Source organism: Ruditapes philippinarum, unplaced genomic scaffold, assembly GCF_026571515.1.
Source record: "Ruditapes philippinarum isolate M1 unplaced genomic scaffold, ASM2657151v2 ctg5609_1_1_1_1, whole genome shotgun sequence".
NCBI classification, from domain to species: Eukaryota; Metazoa; Mollusca; class Bivalvia; order Venerida; family Veneridae; genus Ruditapes; species Ruditapes philippinarum.
The window spans coordinates 1-15,333 of record NW_026862696.1 but is presented as its reverse complement, the minus strand read 5'-3'; the positions used below and the strand labels follow the sequence as shown (position 1 = coordinate 15,333).

The 15,333-nt window shown below is 32.8% G+C and overlaps 1 protein-coding gene and 1 long non-coding RNA gene across 2 annotated transcripts; one reads left to right on the top strand and one right to left on the bottom strand.

Annotated features, from left to right (window-relative positions):
- Positions 1-27: 27 nt before the first annotated feature.
- On the top strand, positions 28-15,327 carry LOC132719938 (coiled-coil domain-containing protein 130 homolog; the record flags this gene model as incomplete). Its single annotated transcript, XM_060703898.1, is given in 7 exon segments — positions 28-106; positions 6,584-6,717; positions 7,461-7,635; positions 9,557-9,641; positions 12,681-12,853; positions 13,261-13,399; positions 14,942-15,327. Coding segments are annotated over 7 exon segments (1,095 nt in total), but the record flags the coding sequence as incomplete, so codon positions are not given.
- LOC132719937 (uncharacterized) lies at positions 1,783-2,778 on the bottom strand. Its single transcript, XR_009624286.1, has 2 exons — positions 2,664-2,778; positions 1,783-2,024 (listed from the first exon to the last, which is right to left on the bottom strand). It is a non-coding gene; the product is annotated as an uncharacterized LOC132719937 (long non-coding RNA).
- Positions 15,328-15,333: the final 6 nt, after the last annotated feature.

Sequence of the window (15,333 nt, the reverse complement as noted above, 5' to 3'; positions counted from 1 at the left end):
GTACTTACATTACTAGCTCTACTCGTTGAAAGCCCCAGTAAGACGTCAACAAAAGAGTCTGTTGTTGAATTAAGATTAAGTCTGATTTCTGTTCATTTAAAAGATGGTATGTTTTCAATTCTCTTGAGATTGTGTCAGAAATATGCTCATTTATGAATATGAAATATTTTGTGAAGCTGACATGATAAATTCTGAAAATTACTTGTGAAATAAATTTCTCATTGACGTGAAGGTAGCTGTTGATTTTCAGTGTTGACACAGACACTTGGGGTTATGTGCGTGGCTCCCCTTCTTGATCGGCACTTGTATACAACATGTAAATTTTTATCGTGCAAACGGTTTGTCAAAAATATTTTTGCATATTATTATGAACTGGTCACATATCTTGAAAATAAAACTTGTTTTCCGCTATTTTAACACAGGTACGTATATTAACGGTATCCGCAACTCTATACAGTAAATCAATAACGGTAAATTATGCTGTCGTGGCAGATAATCCATTCAGACTGCCGATCGTTATTGATTTTTATCGACGATTACATATCATTAAGCGGTGTGATATTTGACCTTGGTTATTTAAATTACCGTCAACATGTTATTTTCTGTTCAATTTTTTAAAAGTAACATAATCTAGAAAGCTGAAAGATAGATTTTTTCAAATATATATTTTATAAATCAGTGCGTTTAGTATGAAGAAAATTACGACGAGTTAAACACAGAGTTTGTATTTTTTGTCTCCCGATTATGTCAAAACTTCAGTAAAAATAATGATGCCCTCTTCGAACAAATATAAGATTTTTTCGTAATTTATGGTGCGAATTTAGCAAAATACCTATCAAAAGAAAGCTGAGAATTTGATCTTTTTAACCGTGTAATTATCATTTACAAAGCTAAATTATTTCCGGAATTGTAACGAGTAAAAAACGCAACTTTTACTACCAGCCAAATCGCGACTGCACACGAAAGAAATTTTATATGTACATGTAGTAACAAGTTATTATTGTTTCGTCATTTTTTTGCCGAAATTTGTGAAAAATTATTTCTAAAAAGCTTATAAACTGTAGTTTTAATTTTTTTATTTTTCAATTTCTATTGCGTATCTTAAATAAATGCGGATAAGATATCGTGAAGAATCACATGACCAAAATCATCTTGCATATTTCGAACGCAACTTTTACCATATATTTAACTTATTAAGCCCTTTATATTTTTTTATTTGAACATTGTTTTAAAGAATGAAGTTATCTATCTATCTATTTTTAAAATTGAATAAAAGTATGATTATATAATTTTCAAACTGCACCAGAAAAGAGCTCTTATAAAAATGTTCGTTTTCTCAGGTACGTACGTATATTTTTCTGAAAAACGGCCTAAACATTTTTTGTTATGAAAGTATTGTGAAAAATAAGTACATTGTACCGTCATAATTGATGTTTGCTGCAGATTCAGTAATTGATTTAATCACGGTTATTAATGTGCATCTATTTAATTGTTCAATTGTGATAGTTTTCACACTTTTTCTATCAGTCGGTCCTGTTTGAAACTGCTTTTTAGTGGGTAAGGCTAGATTATTACTATATCCAGTTAATTGTTTTTATTTAAAGCATATTCTTGCTTTTTATACAATTATATTGAGCAAACTGTTTCACCACTACATATGTCAGTATCTTTCAGGTTCTCTTGAATGAACGTACATTTTTTCGAGAGAATAGACATAAAGGTATTGGAAATAGTAGTATCGGGTACCTGGTAGTAAAAAAAAGAAATAAAAATGAAAACACATTAGTTTTGCCTTTTATTTTATAACTGGATTTACATAAAACTTCAATAGCATCGCACTGGCTATAAAATGACTGTTTATAGTGTTTTCATTTAGTGTCACTTTATTCCCGAAATTTATTTGACACTTCTGGGACTCTCCTGGCACAAGCTGCAAATCTTTGAACTTTTGGGCTGTATCAGCATTCAGTGAAATTGTCGTGCTGATCTACCACTTGAAACCCTTGAAGCACATTTGTTACGATCTGAAATAGATGAAATGACATTTAATATAAATACTTTGTTTTATCAACAGAATAACCATGTACTAATGTTAATATACGTACCTGGAATAACTAACAAAAAAGAAGTTGAATATAACTTCTGAGTAAATGAAAAAAAAACTGGGGGAAATTTCATCCATTTTCAAAAGACCATAGCATCAAAAATATTCAGTTGAAAATTATAAATAATACCACACCCCATTCACAATAATGTAGTAACTAACTTTAAAGCTTTCATTTGTATTTTCAAGGTCTTTAGATACCTCTGATGTTTGGGCCAAAATAGGTCGTGAATTTATTTTTGCACCGCAAAAATTTACAAATTTCCTTCAAATTTCACGCCACAAAAACAACAGATCAGATGATGAGGGAGCCTTAAAAGTACCTACATAACTTACTTTAATATATTCTAAACCGATTTGTGCAAGTTAAATCAGTTTTCTACAAGTAGGTTAAGCCTGATAACTCTGCAGATTTTATACATGTTCACCCGTTTTTAACAAATATCCGCCATTTTGTCGATCTCATTCATACAGACTGGAAATTTCCACACCCGATTTACGCCATTTGGAAGCGTAATCTAGTAAAAATACAGGTACATAACAAAAACATAAGACTTACCTGTCATTATTTCTTGAGTATTTTGTGCCGATGCTTGTAAATTAACACTTAATTTACAGATTTTTCATCAACAAAAATTGCTCCGTCCGCCATCGATTAAATTTTTTTGAAGCATGTGCGCATGCGCACGACCGACACGACAGCAATCTCGTTCTAAAACCTTGTTGCGGATACCGTTAATATACGTACCTGTTTAACAACGTTTAAAAAAGTCCCTAAAATATCATAATTTCATAAAGATAACAACATACTCTTTCCTTTGACGGGAGACGACTGGAATGAGTTTCGGCACTGTTTGCGCTTTCATTTATGCCGAGAACCAAACTCCCTACAGTGGTTACTTCCCCTGATCAGTACAGAAACCAAAAATGATATTTAAACCCTAAACAGAAATAAAATTGATATAGATCCATTTGGTTTATTGTTTATCTTTTTTTCGCTTGCATAAACAGTCTGCGAAATAAGGCACAGGCCCGATGCCCGAGGCTAGTAAAATCCAATTCGGACCTGCATTGTGTAGTACTTCATCAGTATAATATGTACTTCCAATAAGATTTACGTAATGCATATATGTCAATCATTTAAGCAGAGGTCACACTCCTGGCAGAACCCAGGACCACCCCAGTAAGTTACTGTGATGATCCGGGATGAAATTATTGTTGCCGTCACACTTACCCCGTCAGCACTACGGTAATTCCCAACTAACAACCCAGGATGCCCTCCTGACCATCCAGGTGGAGCTACAGTTCAAGACGGTGCTTCCCCGGGTGTTCCCGGATGACGCCGGAAAATCCCCAGTCGATCCAGGCAGAGCCTAGGATGATCCAGGCAGAGTCCCGGTAGAACCCTGCTGGAGTGAAAACGGGGCTCTACCGGGATCAACGGTAGCTCCATCGTCATCTTCAGTAGCTCTGCCCGCATCCTCCGGGGCTCTGCCGGCATTCACCGGGGCTCTGCTGGCATTCACCTTGGCTCTACCATAGCTCTGACCGACAATATCATGCCCTGGATCATCCCCGGTTTGTGCCTGCAGAGCTACCGTGCTTCCCCGGTGTAACCCCGGTCGTTCCCGGCAGAGCTAAGGATGAAGCTGGCAAAGCTATACTTCCAGGATCATCCCCCGACCACCCTGGTGATATGAAATATTCCATTCCATCTGGGGTCGAATGCCAGATGTTTTCGGATCATCCTGGACGTTGCCGTCAGAGTTAAGGATGTACACCTGTTGTTCCCCTGTCGTTCCCGGATCACCCCAGACATCTACCGGGGCTCTGCCGGGATGTTAGTGAGACTGTAGCTGAACGCATAATCTATGTTATCATCTACAGCTATATACAGACAATGCTCGAGTATAATCATAAATGTTAGCGGGTTAAAGAACAAGTTATGGTTATAAAATGGTAAATTTCTGTTAAAGAATAAATTTATTTTTAGATTGACCCATTTAGATTTGTGAACAACAAACATGAATCAGCTAAATTAAACATCTGAAGTGAAACTGGTGATTGGTTGTGTTTCATTAGGGGTATGTTCATGGAATGCAATGCTAAATCCTTTGTTGATATTTGTTTTCATATTTTAAACAAATAAAGTGAAAAGCTGTAGATTGACAAGTTATGTTGAGTATATATAAGAACAGAAAATGAGAATTTTATTGAAAAGTGGCTGAATGATTTTCTGTGAATAAATTGAACCTTAATGATGTGTCTTTATTGTGCACAATAAATGTTTTGGGCCTGTGATATTCTGTCTGGGCCTATACATTGTATTTCTGCCTGGGTTGAAGGCCCATTAATGGCCTATGATCTAAAAAAGTTATTTCGCAGACTGCATAAATATAGGTCATGCGCACGTGGGTAAGACGATAACAACATACATTTTCATTCATAAAAGATTTATATACAAAATTTCTTTTTCCCAGCGATTTTTCAGCTGTAAAATATGTGAAACATTCCAGTCCTCATGAATTCGTAAAAAAGCATGTGACACGGTTAGGAAAATATAATTAAATGTGCAAAGCTTATAAGAAAGGTATGATCGGATAATAACATGTATCTATTTATTAAAAGAATATCATAATGCATTGCCTTATTTACACCAGAAATAAATGGCATGCGATAACATAAACACTTGAAATATAAGTAGGTCAGTTGTGTTTACATTTCAAAGCTTGGTATATTTAGGAAATTGAAGCATTGGTAAAAAATTCACTTTTTTAAAACGTTATGGAACTCTGTTCAAACTTGTTAACGAGTTAGACACTTAACTGTCTCATACTAATATAAGAAAAAATTTAAAACTAATTCTTGTAATAAATAATACTTTTAGTTTTTAATATTCAGGGGCGGAGAAGGGTGGGGTCTATACTCCAAGTGTCTGTGAGTGTTGAGCCAGAACCTGTATTTTACTTTTTACTAGCACAGAGATGATTTTTATATGCCTGAACGAATTTTGGCATTTATTGTTATGCACCTGGTTGTCTGTCTGTCCGTCCGTCTTTTAGCAAATTTTCTTGTCCAGTCTGTACTTTTTTTAACCAGTAGAAGGAAATCGAAACTACATGTACTTGGCAGAAATGTTAACCATAATGAGACAATGTGCAGAGGGCAGGTTTGACCTTTCTCAGGTCAAGGTCACTTAGTCATTTCGTTTCCATTACAAACGATAGAAAGAAATAAAAAAAAATTGCAGAAATATTACTTATATTGAGTTGGTGTGTAGAACAAAAGTTTGGACCTCTTATGTTTAAAATTGGCTCTGCCCCGGGGATAAATTGATATAAAATATATACACTTATATAGGAGTTTACATATTTGCAATTGGTGAACCAGAAGGTAAACAATGAATTTCAAAGTCCTGATATTTTGTGAATCTCTTGAAATTGTGGGGGAAAAAATTGCCGCTTTGTGAAAAAAGTGCAATTTTGAATTGTGAAGGTGCCGGACATCAGCCCCTCTAATAGAATATAAAAATGCCTTGGATTGGGAAATGTCTTTCCAAGTCCAACCAAAAAACGCATTTTTCTCAGTTCTAAAACAATCATTACAAATGTTTCAGTAGAAAGTAAAGTTTACAGTTATCGTCTATAGTATTTGTCGATCCAAAGAGACTGGATTATAAAGACTAGATTGGCCATATTCATTTCATAAAATATTACCACAGATTTGACATTTTTATGATGATGTCAGCAGAAGAAAAAGATTGCAATACAAATTTAAAATATATCACTGGTATGTGTTCAGAGAGCTGAAATAGATTTTTTAATTGTAACAAAATATGTATTTTAATGATTCTTTCAAGAACTGTAGGATGATTTCTGATTTTAACCGTTTAAATTTATTCAAACTAGCAACAGTTTTGCCATTAAATTTTCTGTGCATGAAAATGTAGTTGATTTTAGGCATAATGATTTGACGGTAGGAAATAAAATGTTAGTTAAATGGGTCACACCATTCATGCTTAATTAAATGAGGCTACTAATTAATAACTAAACTAATTGTTAGTAAATCATGAGTCTTGTTATTGAATATTGATATACCATGGTATGAATATGTATATCATCATGAGTCTAATATACCTTGGCATATCCCTGTCATCATGAGTCATTGCTTATTTATAATTTACTTCATCTGCATAACTTCTGAAAGTACTCATTGTTAGCCATGGTGTTGAAACACACACAAAAACTTCGATGAAAATCACATTTTTGACATACTTGATTAGGTGAATAGTTGATGATAGTTTAAGAATTCATTTCCATCAGTGTATACATGTACATATGTACCGTCACTGTATAAATTTGAAACTGATGGTCACTTGTTTTTAGCTGAATCTATTTCACTAGTGTTCAGTAGAATCAAGAAAAGTCATGTAGTGTAAGAATATTGTTTATTATATGTTTATTTTTATATTTTAAACAGGGTGAAAGAAAAGGTGTGAACAAATATTATCCTCCAGACTGGGATCCTTCTAAAGGTTCTATTAATAACTATGTGGGTCAACATCCACTGCGGGATAGGGCAAGGAAGCTTGGCCAAGGTATTCTTATTATCAGGTAAATATTACCTAGATTATGTACAAACTGTATAAAGTATAAAAATTTAAGAGCATTTAAATTTAGAACTTAAGGTTTAGGTGTAAACATATTTATCTAAGCTTGATTGCGAAACAAGTTCTTGCAACTTATAATAATCACTTTCGAGTCCGCTTCCTGGAACAAACCAGTACCGGTGCCTTGAACCAACCAGTAATGGTGTCATATGAGGAAGCATGGTCGTGACCCAATTAGAGCTTGAACCCATGATCCCTGGGTTGAGAGGCAGACACCTTGACCATAAGGCCACTCCCCTTAAACTGAAGAACTGAAGGAAAATATGTTACATATATTTCATTATATCTAACAAAGTAATTCAGAGTTATAATAGTAATAACACTCAAGGATTTCATAAGTTTTAAAGAAGCTAGGGTCATTTTTTTAAAGAGAAACAACATTAACAGGAATATTAAGAACATAACCAAAAAATAACAAAAAAAAATCACAAAGTTAATACAATTTTTAATGATTTTAACACAGAGATTTTTAGTTTGCTCTTTCATATTAAAGCTGAAAAATCATATGACTTGCAGTTTGTAAATCAAAGATGTCATACATGACCAAGTCAGAAATGCCATGGCCTGCAGAATAACATTACTAGATAAAAAAAAAATGTCAAGTCTTGTTATCTCTCATGTCAAATCTTGTTGGCTCTCGAGTCTCTCGGTGAATATACAAAGTTAACTGTTGTTTTTCATGTACAGGTTTGAGATGCCCTATAATATCTGGTGTGGAGGATGTAATAGTCATATTGGTATGGGTGTTAGATATAATGCTGAGAAGTCTAAGGCAGGAATGTACTACACTACACCAATCTATAAGTTCCGCATGAAATGTCATCTCTGTAATAATCACTTTGAGATTCAGACTGACCCTAAGGTAAATTTTATACATTTATTCTCACTAATTTTCAGGTAGATTTAACACTTTTATTCAACAGAAATATCTTTTAAAGTGGATAGTTATATGAATTTTGTAGACATTGTGTATTAATCTGTATTTTATAATAAATGAGATTAAATATGGTGCTCTTACTTCCTTGCTGTATAGCAACCTCTTATATCTAAAGGTGTGATACAGTGTCTAGCTTAGATGTAACTGGTCCATAGTTTGACTCCTATTCAGGGCTAAAAAGTATGCATTCTATTGCAAAAATATATGTCAGGAATTTTTACTTCTTCTAAATTATTTTGTGATTTATTTCTGACTTTTTTTTATGTCATTATATTTTCAACTCGGGGGGAACGAAAATTCTTTTCAGAGCCACTTGTCCTGCAGGACAGGTAGCTTCAAATTTCTACTTGTCCTGCATGCTTTGCTACTCGTCCTGCATTTTTGCCTTGATTTTCAAGATAAACTTTGCCGATACAATACATGTAGTACCTCACCGATGCAAAAGGCTGCTAAAATTCTCACAATCAATTTCTTTACATTAGTTTAACAAACCAAAACCAGAAACTTTATAGGGCATTATCAGACACATTCCAGTCACACCCGTATCCATTTAACAATTAGTCTGGTTCCCTGCCTACATTTACTACAGAACGTATAACATAGTATAAGGGGAAGGAACTCCAGACTAATTAACAATGCGCTCAGAGCTTTATAAAGTGTGCAAGTTATATATAACCTAAAACACAAGCTTTGTTTCTGGTTTTCCATCGTTAAATGTACACAAACTGATTTTGAGAATTCTACTCTAGCTTTCTATTACATTGGCAAATTTTCGCTCGTTCTAACAGACGAGCATACAGCGATTTTGTACTCGTCCTGCATCGATGTCTACTAGTAAATACAAGTGGATGTGTGGAATTTTCGATGCCTGTAACTGTATTTTGGCAAATTTGACATGTCTGTTATGTCTCGTATATCTGATAAACATGTATGTACAGCAAAAGCAAACTTTTATAAATACAAAGGTGATTTTGTCAAATTACTCTTTACATTTGTACTTGAAATAACAAAACTTTAAGTCACTGTCCAGTACATTTGTACTTGAAATAACAAACTTTAAGTCACTGTCCAGTACATTTGTACTTGAAATAACAAACTTTAAGTCACTGTCCAGTACATTTGTACTTGAAATAACAAACTTGAAGTCACTGTCCAGTACATTTGTACTTGAAATAACAAACTTTAAGTCACTGTCCAGTACATTTGTACTTGAAATAACAAACTTTAAGTCACTGTCCAGTACATTTGTACTTGAAATAACAAAACTTTAAGTCACTGTCCAGTACATTTGTACTTGAAATAACAAAACTTTAAGTCACTGTCCAGTACATTAAATTTTGTACTTGAAATAACAAAACTTTAAGTCACTGTCCAGTACATTTGTACTTGAAATAACAAACTTTAAGTCAGTTTCCAGTAATAAAACTATGTCCTATTTCTTGAGTAAACTGCCCTTTATAGTGAATAGGTAAATTTTTTGTGATGTGTTTGATATTTTTAAGCTTCAGTAATTGAGATTACAGACCAGAATAAATAGTATTGGTTGAATCAAGTGATGTATAGATGAAGTATTTTTCTGTGTGTTAGGTTATCTTTTATTCACAACACAAATATATTTTCACCTCACTTAAATAACACTGACACTTAGGGACAGATAGTCACAACATGTATAATTATTTTCAGCTTATAAGTCCCTTTTATTGACTTTATTAGTTAAAAAGTTTCTTAATGGCCATGTATTTAAGTTTTTTGCTTTCTGCCTTATGTATATTAACCAATCACATGTTAAGGAACAACTAATACCATAGTTCAATATTCATAATAAAACATTCTAGATATGTTTCAGAACCATGACTATGTAATCCTGGAAGGTGCAAGACGTAAAGAGCAAAGATGGGATCCAACAGAAAATGGCCAGATTGCTACAGAAGGTAAGAATATATTATCTAAAATAAGTTGTCATCACTTTAGGTCTCAGAAAGTAATTTTGAATAGTAAAATGAGCCCTTATTATGCACCCCTTCGAAGAAGAGGGGGTACAGTGTAACTTCCGAATTCCGGAACTTCTAAAATCCAGAAACTTCTGAAAACCGAACATTTTTCAGGGTCCTGAAATTTTTCCTTCTATTTTCCATGAAATGAAAATCTCTGAATTACGGAACTTCTAAATTCTCAATCCGAACAATTTTCTGGTAAAATTCGGGTTTTATCAATTCAAATTTACTTCCAAAATCCGGACATTGAAAAAGGTGTAAAGTAATATTATAATTGAGATTGTAAAATTTTCAAAATGTCAGTATCTTCCAATAAACAGTAACCATTTATCTTGACACCTTTTAGAATAACAACCTGTCAAGCATGTCAAACACTTGATTAAAGTGTTTAATTAAGAAACTGAAAAGTATAATGTTACATGTTAATAGCCGGTACTACATGAAATATACTAATTAATTAACATTATGCTTTTTATCAACAAATTCAATTATAGGTGATAATGAAATTTAACAAAGATTTAAGTCCTGTAATTTTGCTATTTTAAGAATTTAATCAGCTTCACATAATTTTCATCATGTCTTACTTAAACAATTGATGATTTATATTTCTACCTGTTCAGATAATTTTGAACTTCTGAATTCCGGAAACTTCCAAATTCCAAACTTTTTGGCGAGTCCCACATGTGTTTGGTTTTCAGAAGTTACACTGTATATTGTTTTGCAACTGTCAGTCTGTCTGTCCTTCGGTAGTCTTCATATTTCATATACTGATTGGTCATAACTATTAGACTAATCCTATTGATATTCGGGTCACTAGCTTAAAGGTCAAGGTCACAGGGACCTTGAACGGTAGTTTGATTTCTGCTAATTATCTTGGTAACTATTTATCAAAAAGTCTTCATATTTCTTATATTGAGTGGTTATAACTAGTAGATGACCCCTATTGATTTTGGGTTCACTAGGACAAAGGTCAAGGTCACAGGGGCCATGAATGTTAGAATGCTTGCTCTCATTATCTTCAGGTTACTATTCATTACAAAGTCTTCATATTTCACTTAGTGATTGCTCATAACTAGTAAATAACCCCTATTAATTTTGAGGTCACCAGGTCAAGGTCACAGGGTCATTGAATGGTAGTATGATTTCAGCTCATTATCTTGAAAGCTGATTATCACAAATTCTTCATATTTCACATAGTGATTGGTCATAACTAGTAGATGACCCCTATTGCTTTCGGGTCACTAGTTCAAAGATCAAGTTCACAGGGACCTTAAATGTCAGAATGGTTTCCACTTATTATCTTGAAAACCATTTATCACTGTCTTCCTATTTCACATTCTGATTGGTCATAACTAGTAAGTGACCCCTATTGTTTTTTGGGGTCAAAGGTCAGGGTCACAGGTTCCTTGAATTGTAGTATGGTTTATGCTTATTATCTTGAAAGCTATTTATCACAAGTCTTCATTATTTTTTATTTTTTCCATAACTGAACACTTCCATGTACCCATTTATGGCAAGTTTCTATAACAAAATAACCAATAATGTGAGTCAAGGGCTAGAAAGGGGGGCATATGTGTCTTTCGACATTTCTTGTTATCAATTTAGAAGTTTGTTAATCAGAAGTTAGTTTATCAGAAGGATCTGCACATCTTAAACAAGTCACAATAGAAATGGTTACAGAAACCCCTACAGAAATTGTTACTGAATATCAACAGAATATTGGATAGACTTCTTTTTGCATAAATCTTAAAATATACCATGACCATATTTAGTCACTACAATAATATCAAACAAAAACACTTTAAGTTAATTAAAGGCTACATCATCATCAAACTTGATAGATAAATGTATATGATATGATATATTTATTGTCCTATTACATTTACTAAAAAATATATCTTGCACCAATAAAGGCCAGCATGATTTAATAAGTTCTTCTCATATATCAATAGACAGATCATCACCAAGTTTGACATCCTTTATCCTTGAAGTGTCCATTCTAATGTTAACATATGAAAATTGACTTTACTTCTAATAAGGGTCATCAGAGGTTAAACTGAAAATAACTACTTATTAATCAATGGCTAATGTCCTTATTTGTTCTGTAGCTTTGCTTGACTATACATGTATATTAATATAGATTTATCCCACCCATACTGGAATTGTTTGCTATGTTGGTGAAGGTTTTTGTGTCATTCCAAGGTTTTAGTAGAACCCATTGAGATTGTTAGGTCCAAATGGGTTTACTTTTATGTAGCAACTCTATCTTTGTAAGTGAATCATTTTTTTTTTATTTTATACCTGAAATACTTATGTCCTTCAACTAATCTTGTAATGAAAGGTACTTTACTCTGTCACAGATTTTGACAAAATTACACCCCTTTTCCAACACAAAGCAGCAAGCTTCCAGATTCATGCTAATTTTCATGAAAATTTAAATTGTACTTGAAAGTTAAATATTGTGATACACCTTGCAAAGGGCACTTAACAATCCATGTCAAATACCCAGATGAGATAAGAATATGCATAAAAAGTCCTTATTGCATTAGTAGAAATATTGTGATAAAATTGCAATCTGTAATTAGTCGCAAATAATATGTAAATTATTTCAGTTTCAAATAATATGTAATTATTTCAGTTTGGTACATGTACAATATTCTCAAGTTTGATTTTCTGGAAATATTTTGGCTCATATCTAGGCATAAAGCTTTAAAAGTTAATATACATTCCCACTTACTTTAGAGAGCATCAAAGAAAACATTGATAAGCATAAAAAAATGTTATGTAATATAAATTGCTGAACTATGGGAGAAAAAATTATATGTTGTTTTACCATGAATTCATATTAATTTGTTGAGTTTTTGAGATAATTGTCGACATATAACTTGTGGAAAAAGACATATGGAGGGAGGGGTTTAGATATTTACAAACTACATGGTATATTACAGCATGGCAATTGTTACCTGATTGTTTCAGATAAAGCTGTACAGAAGAAGATGGTTACAGATGCTATGTTTAAGTTAGAACATGGGTCAGATGATATACAAAAGGGCAAGAAAGCAAAGTCAAATATTGGATCTCTGGAGATGAGAAGGGATGAATGGAAAGATGATTATATGCTCAATAAACTAGCAAGACAAAAATTCAGGGTAGGTTTATAGAAGGATACAGTCTCACCTACTGCAAGTTGTTTATTAACCAAGTTTCAAATTTTGAAAATCCAGGTTATTATATTGGTGTTAGGCAGGTGAGCATGAAACAAGATTGTTTCTGGTCAATATCTAAGGTTTAGTTTCACTTATTATCTATTTTAATTTTTTTAGGCCCTTTTAGGGAAATTACTTATCACTTGTCTTAATCAAACTTGGTATATAGGAATGTCACAGGGTGAGAGAAATATGCAGCCTGATAGGGACTCAAACCCAAGACCCTCAGAATACAGTTCTACCGACTGAGCTATCTGGCAGCTTGCACACCTTCTCCCATAAATAGGTAACTGTTCTGAATAGTTAGGATGGTGTTTATGCCAGAGTTAATTAAATTCTTGTTTTTTTAGGATGAAAAGAAGGCAATAAAGGCTGAAGTTGATGGTGACAATGATTTACTGTTGAAATCCTCCTTAGATATACCATTACAAAAAGAGTCAGAGGACGATGTGAAACTAGCTGGACTGATCAAATATAGAGCTCTAGAATGTAGGTATCAGTCATAAAAAACATGTGTATATATATAAATAATTATGTCATATAAATAAATAAAAAACCTGGGTATGATTGCAAAATTAAATTTTATGATTATTTTCTTTAAAGGCATTTATTTGGTTTACTTAAATTGCATTTTGCAGTCCCTTTTACTGACTGGTTGAGGTGGCTTATTTATCTTGAAAAACTACTTGTCCTTCAGCAGATTTAGTTGTGTAGAAAAAACTAGTTTATAGAGAATTTATTTGATTGTGTAGAAAGCTTTAAACAGATAGACACACTCTAGAATCTGTTCCTGGAACAAACAAGTACTGAGGAATATTGTGAAGTTTTTTTGTTCAAGGAAACAATGGCTTGTCCATCATGGGGTTTGAACTCACACAAGCAATCCTTAGATTACAAGTATGACATGTAAACCACACAACCACGTTGCTATGATTTTGTGATGAACTACAAACATTGTTTAGAATATAGAGACATTCAATTGTTTGTTAATATATTTCAAGAACTGTATGAAATGTCAACAGTTGTCCAATCATGTCTTTATTACCTGGAAGAATATGATGATAAATTGTAAAACTCAATAATATAAAAAAAGATCAAAACAAAACAAAGTTCCTAAAATGTAATAATATAGTTATAAAGAAGGTGATGGTTTTATTTTGAAGTTGTTAGATTTTGTTATATAAGTTATATAAGACATATATTTTATAATACTGCACGTTTATATTGTCACTTATTATTGGATTTATATAATTATAATCAAGACATTTATATAGTTTTATATACACGGCTGCTGTTGATTCATGAAGAAATCTTATTTTTTTCTCTAAAAAATAATGCTTGCTGTATTATAAATTTGTTATAAAGATTGTTGACAGGTTATATTGCCGTATATAAACTGTTATTTGCAATATAACCCTCGCCTAGCAGCTCGGGTTATATTTAGAAACGTTTAGAGTTATATAAGACATTATGTATTATACAATTATTGACTAGTGAGCCATTGAGTATGATGTGATATTCACCGGCAGATGACATATTGACCGAGGCGATAAGAAATAAGGCTAAGAAATAAAAAAAAATCACAAAAAGTACAACCTTATATACATGTACAAATTTTGCCTCCTTGAAGCGTTGGAAAAAAGACGCACGTGTTAGGCGTGCAACAACTAAGCAACGCTGAGCATACAAAAATAATTCAAGTTTTATATACTCATCATTGTGGTGTAGCATTTAAGTATAATAGTTAAGTAATGATATTTAAATCGAGAAATATGCCATAAAGAAAAAAAAGCAACAATTATTATTAATTAACAGACGTAATTAACAGTGAACGGTGTATGATCATTAAATACGAGTCTCAATCTATTTTTAGACTGGGAAAATCCAACTCGGCCAGTGAATATGATACTACACCCCGTAAATATGATTTTATAAAAAGTTCTGTTGACTACTGTTTGGACCAATGAGATTGCAGCTATATTTAGATCATATAATAATATGTTATATAAGACATTATATATTATATTACAGCATATGATGAGAGACAGGCTGAGAAGAGAAAGGAGATTGAGAGTCGACCATTGTTTGATACTGGTAATAAATCTGCTAGGATAGAAGTGACATCTCCTAATGATAAAAAACTGGATATAATTAAAAAACATCTGAGAACTGCTAAAGCAAACAATCATTCTAGTCCATTTGATAGAACAAAAATGAACACACTTGGGACTACCATTAGCAAACAGTCGTTAGGAATAAGGAAAAAAAGTCTTCCAAAGTTTACTAGTCCTGTCCAAAATCTATGTGATATAAAAGATAATTTTAGCAAATCTGGAAATGATACAGATACTGAGACTTATGATTGTAATGATGATAGAATGACTGACAATATTAAATCATTACATGACAATACTGCTCAATGT